At 40.4% G+C, this 10,812-nt stretch overlaps 1 protein-coding gene across 2 annotated transcripts in view; it reads left to right on the top strand.

The window, feature by feature from the left end:
* Window positions 1–2,461: 2,461 nt before the first annotated feature.
* ZNF326 (zinc finger protein 326) overlaps window positions 2,462–10,812 on the top strand; it is a 29,080-nt gene continuing 20,729 nt past the window's right edge. The window contains exons 1-3 of one of the 2 annotated variants that reach the window (XM_064515935.1): window positions 2,464–2,617; window positions 3,100–3,174; window positions 10,255–10,381. In XM_064515935.1, coding sequence (XP_064372005.1) covers window positions 2,602–2,617; window positions 3,100–3,174; window positions 10,255–10,381 — 218 coding nt within the window. In that variant the 5' untranslated portion in view covers window positions 2,464–2,601. Of the gene's footprint in view, window positions 2,618–3,099; window positions 3,175–10,254; window positions 10,382–10,812 lie in introns of both variants that reach the window. The other variant, XM_064515937.1, reaches the window with a different exon arrangement.

Raw genomic sequence — 10,812 nt, 5'->3', positions numbered from 1 at the left:
TCGATAACTTTTTTCATTAGCTACCACACTTTGCCCAGCCCAGATGCATTGGGAAAGGGGTGAGAATCCACTTAGTGCAATCCTCAGCAACTCATCCTGAAGCATGCACTGAATTTCTCAGGCAGAGAAGATATTTTAGCAATTTTGAATTGTGCATGTTTAGGGCCACCTTAGAAATCCCATTTATTCCCACTACATTTGTACTGAATTGTCACTTGAATATAGCCTTTGGATTCTGTGCACATGTACGCTATTTTTTTAATTCCTCATATTTATGTATTATTTTGCATACAGCAAAATGCATAGAGCTGTGTTTCTTGCACGAAGGAAATCTTCCAATGTATTCTTTCCTAAGAAGAGGCAACGTTGTGTTATGTTGTGGTGAGGTGTTGGGCAGGACTACGGTAGGCCTTTCTGGGCAGATAGACACGGTACTAGCTGCAGCTCTGGAAGATGTCTTCTAGCACAAATTTCTCTGACTGTATAACCACAAGTTGGTCTACTCCCATCTGCAGGGCAGCACTCTGCCTCTTCCTTACTCCTTGTTCACAAGCACAAGACTACAGAGCAGGTTGAACAGCACTGCATGTAGCAACAGAAAAAAGGCTGTAGAAAAGAGGCTGCTATGTTGCACATATGAGAGACACAGCGCTGAATGTATGGAAGACTGAGGAAGATGCCTACTGTGTAAGTCTCATGTTCAATGCAAGAAACTTGTCTGGTCTGCACAAAGGTGCATGTGTTAAGGGATGGGTGCACAAACAAGCTTGCATGCTGACTACTTGGCCCTTGAAATCACTGCTCTGCCCAAGCACAATGTATCTTTGGCTGAGAAGTCAGTAGTGAAGCTGAAGAAAAGATTCCATTTGGCAGGGAATAACCATTTTCTCTGCATTTCTCCTGTGATGCTGGGGGAGAGAAAGGAATTCAGATTTAAAAGAAGAGAGCTCCTCAGGAAAATCTACAGTCTACAACGCTCTTCACTCAGCTATATCCAAAGACCGTGATTCAAGTACATTCTCAACTGCTGCCATCCAGAGCTTGGGGAAGGAAATTGTTTAACTACTTTGCCAGACTTAGGTTTTAGTTTAATACAGAACTTGGACTCTGGACCTGGGTGAGTCAAATCTTCCTCTCCTGCAATGAGACTTTTATAACTTTTCAGCTGAGGAGAAATTGACAGTGTTTTTGATGTAAGCCTGTCAGTTACCAAAGAATGAAAGAAGTCTTGTTTCCCTGAACACGTACATGACAAAATCAAAAAACAGAAGGCAGTGCCTTTGCCCACCATCCCAACCAAAAGTATGCCCACAGCTTGTCCCCAGAGCTATATTCCAGTTCTTTTTCTGTCATCTCTGCTTACTGCTCTCTCCCCCAAATCCCCTGCTCTCCCTTCCCTCTCCCCCTGCCCCCTTTAAGGTACATATACAACATTAAGAAACTATAAAGAATTAAGTGTTTGTCAGCATGTGGTCCTCATACAGGTCTTTGTTTTTTGTTGCATGATGATATGTCTGGGGTGAATTTTGTCATTTCCTCAAACGTTTGGTTACATAGAGGAGCACAGTGGTGTCTTGCAACTAACTTAAAATGGAAGTTTGTGTTTACCCTTTGCCTGTTTCAAATTGTTTTAATGCAATCTGTTATAGAAACTAAAATAATATGTCTTGGGATTCACAGATGAACTGGTGTGAATACATGAGGTTCATCAAAGCAGTTAACAGGGAAGATATTGCTTAAATAAGCATTTTGTTGTCCAAGGAAGGCAATGTTTCAGCACAGGCTTACTTGCATTCATTGTTTTAGGGAAAGGAGGGATTCTGAGACCTTCTGATCACTCATCCCGCAGACTTGGCGCGATGGGCGAGGCAGGGCTTGGGGACGGGGTAGGTGCAGCGATCGCAGCGGGTGTGGCAGGGCTGGAAGGAGGACTACAGGCTGTGCAACCAGCCCCACTGCTGACTGATTCTGCAGCCTTACGAAGCTCTTTCCCAAATACGGTTTAAAAGAGGGATAAGAAAGGAAGCCCTGCTGGGAGCTGGTGCAGCACACACGACTGGCCTCCTCTCTCCCTCCCATGCGCTGGATGGCCAAAGGCCCACTCCTGCCAGGCACACACGTGGGCAGATTTGGTATTTCTGCACCAAGAGCAGTGTTTTTACAGTGGCCCACATGTTTTTGCCAGGGCCCGAGGAGGAAGGAGAAAGGTGTGCCTGTTTTGCCACTGCTAATCCGGAAGCTGTTCAAAGTGAGACCAGGCCTCATGCCAGAACGCAAAATGGCGGCTGCCAGACGCCAACATGGCCGCCGCGCCGTCCCCCCCCTCGCCCCGCCCCTCCGTGACCAGGCCGATCCGGGCACCCTGCGCCAGGGCTTAATGCGGCGTCACGCGGCGGGCCCGGGCTCTTTCTCGTCTGGGGCCGGCCGGCTCACGTGACGCAGTGCGCGGCGCCAATCGGCGCGCGGCGTGGCGGCGCCGCCGCGTTCGCGCTCCGCCCCGCCTCGCTGTGGTGGAAGGCGCCATTGACGGAAGCCGGAGCCGCCGTGCCGCCGCGGCCGCCGCCACCCCCGCGCCGGGAGCGGGGCCCCGCCGCCGCCGCCATGGACTACGGGGAAGGTGAGGGCGCCCCCCCAGAGCGCGGGTAGGGCCCCGCCGCCGCCGCCGCCGCGGGGACCGGCGGCGTCTCAAAATGGCAGCGGCCGCTTTGTTCCGCGCAGGACGGAGCCCCCCCTCCTCCCCGTCCTCTCCTCGTCCGCGCCGGCCCCCCGGGCCGGGCCGGGGCGCTGCGGCGGTGGCCGGCGGCGGGCGGGCTGCGCGGGAGCAGGGCCCTGGCGGGCGGGGCGGGCGGGCGGCGCGGGCGGGGGCGGCCTGCGGGCGAGGCGCCTTGGGGCGCGGGCGAGCGGGGGGCGAGGGGCGAGGCGGCGGGCGGGGGCGGCGCGGCAGAGACGGGGGGAGCTCGGGGCGAGCTCCGTGAGGCGATCGTGTCAGGAGACTGGAGATCCGACAGGAGAGAGAGCCGCCTCTTGCTGCGGCTCCCTGTCTCTCCCCTCCGACTCTTGCTAAGCACTAAGTCATTCTCACTGACCCATCCTCTCCAGCTGAAGACAGAGATTGGAGATTCCCAGATACCCCCATGCATTGTGGTGTGAACATGCCCAGTGGGTCAGTCTCAGGTATGAGCTATAAATACATCTAACCTGTAAAAAAAAAAAGCGTTGGGGCTGAACAGTCAGTGTTGACAAAAAAAAAAAAAGGGTTATTAAAAGTACATAACGTGGTTTGACTGCACATACTGTTTTCTGGAGGAGCTGTAACTGGTTGGGAGTGAGACTTGATTTTCAACTTGGGCATGTCAACATGAACTCCTGCTCGTTCCAAAGAAAGCGGAATTATAAGATGTTCAAGGAGTGGGGATGGGGGTAATACAAACTTTTTTACGCTAATACTTTGTGTATAAATCAGTATTTTGTTTTTGTATGGACTACTTTATTTTTTCTTGTTACTTATTTCAAAAGAACATAGTAGAAATAAGGTTTTATACAGGCGTTGGAAAACTGGAACCTGGAACTGTGCTGTGTTTTTATTTATTTATTTATTTATTTTTCTTTAGGAGTTACTTTAGGCAAGGGTTTGGGAAAGGGTGTAGAAAGCATATAAAATAAATACGATACAGCAAAAGCTAGTGCTTGTTTTTATGCTATCAAAAGTATCACACAGATGCAACTAATAGGAATACATGTTTGTATGATGCATAATTATTTTTTCTAAGATGAATAAGACTGAGTTTAGTAAGACTCAAAAAATGATTTGACATCTGTATTGCTGGCATGCAGGCAAGTACTAAAAGGATGCTAATACAGTAATATAAGAACTTTACATTTCAGAACATAAACTGTCCATGAGCTTTATTTAGAGATGCTGTTTAGTAAGCGGTAACTGTAGGATCTCTTAATATGCTTGCTGGCCATCATATGGAAACAACATGTTGAATTACAGATGCTTCTTTGATTGTAGTATGGTTATTTTTATAATACCCTTCTTGAGTCTGTAGCTCTTTTACCAGTAATAATGTTTTAGATGCATCTTCCTTCATAGTAAAATAAATAAATAAAAACTCTGTCCCTGTTTTATAGTTTTCTGTATTGATTCCTAATTAAACGTCCCCCAGATCTGCAGTAGACAAGGTGGTTCTTAAGTGGCACTTTAAGTATCTTGTTGGAACATTCGCTATAGCCATTAACCAAAATCTGCTGTTTGAAATCTGCTGATGACAGTAGTGCAGTGAATCCAAGCTCATTCTATGACAAGTAACTGGTGAAATGTATATTGCTTAATTAAATTATTTTCATATGCCTCTGTAAGCCTCTTTTCCTTTTTCAATAACTATACTTTCTGTTCTTCATAGTTATTAAACAAGCTTGTCTGATGTACGCAGTTTGAAATATTTGACGTTAATGTTTGTGCATTGTATGTACGTTAGGGAATGAAGGAGGCTTAATCTTACCTTAATTCTGTACAGCAGGCTAAATGTTATTTTGTAGGTGTCCAGTAGATGGCAACAGAGGATGAATGTTGAGCATTTTCTTTTGAGTTCTCATTCGAGTTCTTGGCAAAGTTCTTCCTATTGAAATCTTTTTAGCCATTTTGAAGCATGCTTTTTATTGGGTAGCTGATGACTGCTACCAGTTCCACCAGTGTCCCTTGCTGATGACTTGGATTGAGGCAGTGACGACATGGCCTGCGGAATAAATTCTGTGACAATATATTCATGTTAACATTTTGATTACTGTAACTATTGTCCTTTTAGTCTGGAAGTGAAATGGCTATTGTGGTAATTCCTAAAGTTCATCTACATTTTTGGATTGCTGCCTTGTTTTGCCAGGGACTGAATAATAGGTTAAGTCTTCCACATCTAATGACAAGGTTGCGGTCTTAAAGTGGGCACAGGTATTATGGCAAGTGTAGTCTGTCTGGAAAAAAATGGTGCTTACTGTTGCACAATGAATCCTTAAGCTTGCTATAATCATTGTCAATTATAAATAAAAAAAATTATAAAAAAAATATTAAACTTAGCTGGCTCCAAGCCTGTACTTCTGTTTTTTGTTTAAAGTTTTTTTTATTATTTTACTGAAGTTAATTTTTTCAGTTATTCATTACTGCAAGATATTTCTCACTTTCCTCATACTCTTGCTTTTTCAGTGTCTTCCACATGGAGAATGTTATTGGAAATGGTTTTGTTTCTTTGTGCTGTGAATGTGTTTTCAATGTTCTTTACTTTTGAGCTTTTTTTTTTTTTTTTTAACGTATCTGTTGCTCTTGGACTCCTCTGTGTGGAGGGAAGCTTTTTTTTTTTTTTTTTTTTTTTTTTTTTTTTTTTTTAAATCTGCTACATGTTTAATTTCCCAGTTCTCTACCTCTGGAAAGTGTGGTTTTTATTGCTGGATAGTGAGGTGTCATTTTGCAGCTATTGTAAATGATCTCTCCACTAAATATAGCTTTTTTCAGCTTTAAACTGAAAGGATACTTATTCATTAACATTTTAATCTGTAAATTGAACTTGTCTTCTGGACACCCATTCTTTTAGATTTTAGAAGTAATATATTTTTTCCCTTTGTCATAACTGTTTTCCCCTCTTCCCCCCCAATAGTCTTTAAACATGAGTTGGAAACTGGAAAAGCAGGATAATTCTTTCTATGCTGTTTTATTTCTGTACTTTAATTTGACAACTCACTCATCTGCACTGTTCGTGCAAGAGACTATAGATACCAAAAACTGGTTTATCCCTCCAACAAGCTCTTGTTTTTTATTGGTGACTTCCATCAGTTCAGAGACTTGCTTTTTTTTTTTTTTTTTTTTTTTTTTTTTAACTTTAGCAAATATGAACCACTTTTTCCTCTGCCTAGGGTCTACATCAGGTTTTGAATTTTACATTTCATTTCATTTCATTTATTTGTGAAGAGTGATATATCTTTTTTTGATTAAAAAAATCATACCTTGATTTGTTGTTATCATTTTTAATAGCAAATCTTTCTGAGTTTAAAAACCACTAGTCTAATCAAACTCTTGCAGGTCGGGTGTCATCTTGTGGGAGCACTGGTCATTGTACACCTATATTCTTCTTTTCCTGTCTGTTCTTTCTAATCTTGACTTACCCCACATATAACAAGAACTGTTCTTGCTCAACTGTAGGAAAGAAGGTTGAGCAACTCTTGCTTATTTCATCTGAATTTTATAGGTGTTTTTGTTTGTTGAAGAGAAATAATTCAGCAGCAACATCAGGTTAGAATATATGTCTCTGTGTGTTTATGCCTTATAAAATGCACGCTTTCCAAAGAGGAGGTTCAAAACAAGCTGAATCTGTGTGTTGACACAAGTGATTCATTTCTCTAATGACGTAAAAGGTGACAAGACTTTCATTACTATTTATAAATTGTGCTTATGTGAAGGGGGATAAGTGGTGTCCTCTTTGAAAGACTTGAAACCTGAATGTTTCATTTACAAGCCAGGTAATAGTTTAAAAATTGAGCTGCTGGTCTTCTAATTGTATTTGGTATTATTAAATAAATATTTTGGATGAAAGATGGAAAAACTTATATAAACCCTTTTTTTTAAATTTTACATTTAGATGCATATTGATACTTTGAGGACTAAAACCTAGTAATATCTTTTTATAATTTTGGTCAGTGTTAAAAAGGATGAAAAATATCTCTTTAAAGGTTTGATAAACAGTTTTTATGTAAATTTAAATGAAGCTGATGTATCCAAACTACTACATTGCTTTCAGTTTGAGAAACTGCAGTGTAATTTCTGGCTGTTGTTTTCCAGCTCTTAAGTACATCTTCTCTTAGCGTGGAAGATGTTTCATATTTAGTTTGGCGAGTTTATGCTGATAATCAACTTCTGTGCTTCTCCACCAGTGGCTTCTGCCAGAGCTAACGTAACAATGGACAGGGAGCAGGTTGCAGGCTAAGTGAACTGTTTTGTACTCTGTCTGTCTTGCTCTAATAAGTAGAAAAAAGCATTAAAATGTCATACTTTCCCAGAGGACAGTGTAGGCAGGATTTTGATGTCTGTGATTGTGAGGTTTTTCAGCTAATAGGCTACCTTGAGAATGATGTAATTAAAACTCTGCAAGTGGTTATCATTCAGTTACCAAATCCAAAAATTGAATTCCTTTTATTTTGGTTCACTTTAGTGAATATCTTCTGGATTCTTGTACCTTTTTCCCCTTTTTAAGGATAAAGCCTATCTGGAAAACCAACTTCCAAAGTAAAGAAAAGCTCTATGCCTGAAGAAATATCTTTGTCAAGCTCTGGGCATGAATGTAGAATCCATCCTTGGTAAAGTTTGGAGCTGACAAAATGACTGGAAGGGAGGACAGTAACTGGGATGATAGGCTACTGCTCAGCAATCTGGAACAGTTAATGAAATAGTCTGAAGGAGAATGTAAGACCACCTGTATTAGGTCAGATAAAAGAAGTCCCTCTCTTTCCCATCTCGCAAATATTCTGTATGCCACTCTGTCCATTTGGGAATGCAGAAGAAAAACAAAAATAGAAGAAACCTACAGAGATACTACTTTGGTATGTTTATATGCCTTCACTGATTTGCAGCTTGGGGACTTTCTAAACCAGAGATTATCTTTGTGTTCAGCATCCTTTGAATTTCTTGTCAGTGAACTTATCCAGTTCCTTGTGAGACATATGTAAATTTTTATTAACAACTTGTCACAGAGAGGTTCCATGGCTTAAGTGTCTTTTGTGGAAAAAGCATCTGATTCATTTTTTAACTTAGTACTTCCTAGTTTCATTTGCTGCCTCCTATTTCTTGTATTAGAAAACCATGTGAGTGATATCCCTGTTCACCTTTTTTTGTGCCTTATGTCTCCCTCTCTCCTTGTCTCCTGTTTGAACTTTTTCCAACAGGAATGTGTTATAAAATAGGTTAATGCAGTGCAGGGAGTTTGGGGAGGAATAAGCTGTTTGCTGTTATGGAACAGGAGGAGCTTTCTTAAAGGCAGTGACTTAAGGATTTAGGGACTGACAACTCTACTGCAACACTGCTGATGTTACCTAACATAAACCTTGGAGAGTATTGTGCAGGAGTGAATACCAGACGTTATTCTGGGAGTGGAAACATCTGGTATTTGGTTTCATGCCAAAAATCTTAGTCTAAAACTTATTTCGAAAGTATGCTTCAGAACATTTTTGGAAGAGTTCTTTGGCATGTAAAGGTGAAAGATTTTTTTTTTTTTTTTAACAGCAAACTACTAGCATGTAAAGAACACTGGCCTCTACTTGCTATGCTGTAACAGAATCAAATTGCAATGACAGTGATTTTTGTCATTGCGTTGCATTACTCCCTGTTGAGTGGTATGATTCACCTGTTCAACTCTTAGTCTAATTACTTCTGTGCCATCACAGTGTCTGTGGACAATAGGGAACAGGAGAAACTAGTGTGAATTTTTGAGTGCTTTCAGGTCAGATATTTCTGTTTTCAGAATATACGTGTCTTTTGATCTGTTGTGTTTGAGAGAAATAACTTGGATCTGAGCTTAAGCATGAGGTCATGTGACCTTAATTTCTGTGAAACTGAAGTTATTTTATTGAGTACTTTACTTTTTTTTTTATTGGCCTGCATTTTTATGTAGACAATCTTCAGCATTTTCCCCTGGGTCATATGGTAGATCATTCGGTCACAGCAGAGAGGAATATTAGATGCTTTCATTAGAAGGCTGAGCAGTTTCTTTAAAGAGTAACTTTTTGCAGTTTAAGTTCATGTCATGTGATGCTATATAATTAATATTTTGAAAAGTTTTTTTTTCTACTTTGATGCAGAATCTTTACTGTATCTTCCGAATGTGGAAAGATGCATTATGGCTTCTGTGGTCAATGTTGGAGAAATATTGTCCTGAACTTTTTGAAAGTACTTAGGATCATTAAAAATAAAAATCAGCAGGAGATCTTGATTTCTGTAAGACTCTATCCGGGCATGCTGAGAACATCTGTGTGATACAGTGATATAGTTAAATACCATTTGCAGAATTTTTGTTGATAGACATAAGAATGTAAATCACAGTGGCTTTCTGGTGCTAACAATAAGCAATTGCAAACAGGAAGTAGTATGTGTACTTATTTTCACCTCCTGCAATTATTTTCTTGTGTCTGATATGCACACAATTATTATGTTCTTTATGCAGGAAAATTTCTTATGACTTCAAAGGAGCTTATTTTCCTATTATCTTCTGAGAAAGTTCATGGTTCAAACTTAGAAACTCTGAAATGTATAAAATGCTTTATCAGGATGGTGAAATATTTGGTTAGATTTTTATCCTTGCAATGTTCATTGTGTTTTCCCTTTCTACTTTTCCATGAGGTTTGACTTGCCAGGCTTTGTATTGCCCAAAAGTTAATGTCAGCAAGTACTGGGAGAAAAATTTTGGTCACTAGGATGCAGGCGAATTGTCAATTGTGTGTATTACAGGAAGGCTGTGGATCATACTCGTTAAGCAGATCCGATGCATGATCTTAGTGCTTTGAAGTTATGAAAGTGGTTGTTTAACCAGAACTTTAATGTAGAATTTCCAACATTGAGAAAAAACTTGATTCTTTTTCCAGACCTCATTACAAGATACAGAAATATCTTTAAATTATCAGTTCAACTCTTAAATACTGGTATTCTAGTGCAATTAGTCAGCTGCAACTCGGTGTTGATTTTCATAGATTTTTGTTGGTGTTAGAATGGAAAAATACTTTTATTTGGTTGGAACCTATATACAGTGTATGTATTGTGACATGACACAGGTTGTAACCTTGAACCAGTGCCTCTGTCAATGTGTCAAGATCTCTTGTGGCACTGGGTACAGAAGGAGGATGTCTGTGAGCCATGTGAGTGGTTAAAGGGAGGCAAGTGGTCATAATTCTCCGCTAACTTCTAACATTCTGTATAGGACTTCTCCATTAGTTCTCTTAATTTAAATTGGGTCTGAATTCCAATTGTTGGAACAATAATCTTGAGTTATCCACCACTGGGAAGAAATGTAAGCTTGATTTCAATTAAGAGGTGCTCAGCTGATGACAAAGATGCACCGCTTCCCTAAGTGCAATGACAAAAATGGTCTGCAGCTGAGAATTTTGTCTTGTTTGTAAGTTTTGTGGCAAAGAGTAAACTTTTAAGTTAAGAATTTAAGCTAGATTACTTAATAAGAGTTCTTGCTTTCTTTCTTTATAAACATTTTTCTGCTCTTTTTTTAGACATGGACCGTGATTATGGACATGGAGGCTATGGTGGCCCACGATCCATGGACTCTTACCTTAACCAATCCTATGGGATGGAGAGTCATGGAGGTGGAGGCGGAGGAGGTGGTGGTGGTGGTAACAGGTAAAATAATCCTTCAGTTGTCCCAAGAATTGATTAAATCTGATTTAAGTTTAAAATATTTTATTTTCTAACTTAAGTGTTCCTGAGGCATGTTGTTATGATTTTGTATGAACATTTTTGTTCCGAGTCTTCATGTGCAATAAAGACTGGCAAATATTAAACTGTAAGAGCTAGATTATTGTAATAATCAGCAATTTTGTAGAAAAGTTTGACAGTGAAACAGTGTGTCTTTGAATGAAAATGGAAAAAATTTTCTTTTTTGGTAATGGTTAGCAATTTGTAGCTGATTGGCCTGACATATCATTCCTCACATAGCAGACTAGACCTGACTGGTTTAGTGTCTTAGACTGAATCTATCAACATTCCGTTTTCAAGGAACATTTAGGGCATGTGTTCTCTGGTTTGAATGTGCAATGCTCATATGATCCTGG

The sequence above is a fragment of the Dromaius novaehollandiae genome, chromosome 8 (genome assembly GCF_036370855.1).
Source record: "Dromaius novaehollandiae isolate bDroNov1 chromosome 8, bDroNov1.hap1, whole genome shotgun sequence".
NCBI classification, from domain to species: domain Eukaryota; kingdom Metazoa; phylum Chordata; class Aves; order Casuariiformes; family Dromaiidae; genus Dromaius; species Dromaius novaehollandiae.
Note: the sequence above shows the minus strand (reverse complement) of the source record. Positions and strands in the feature narration are given on the sequence as shown.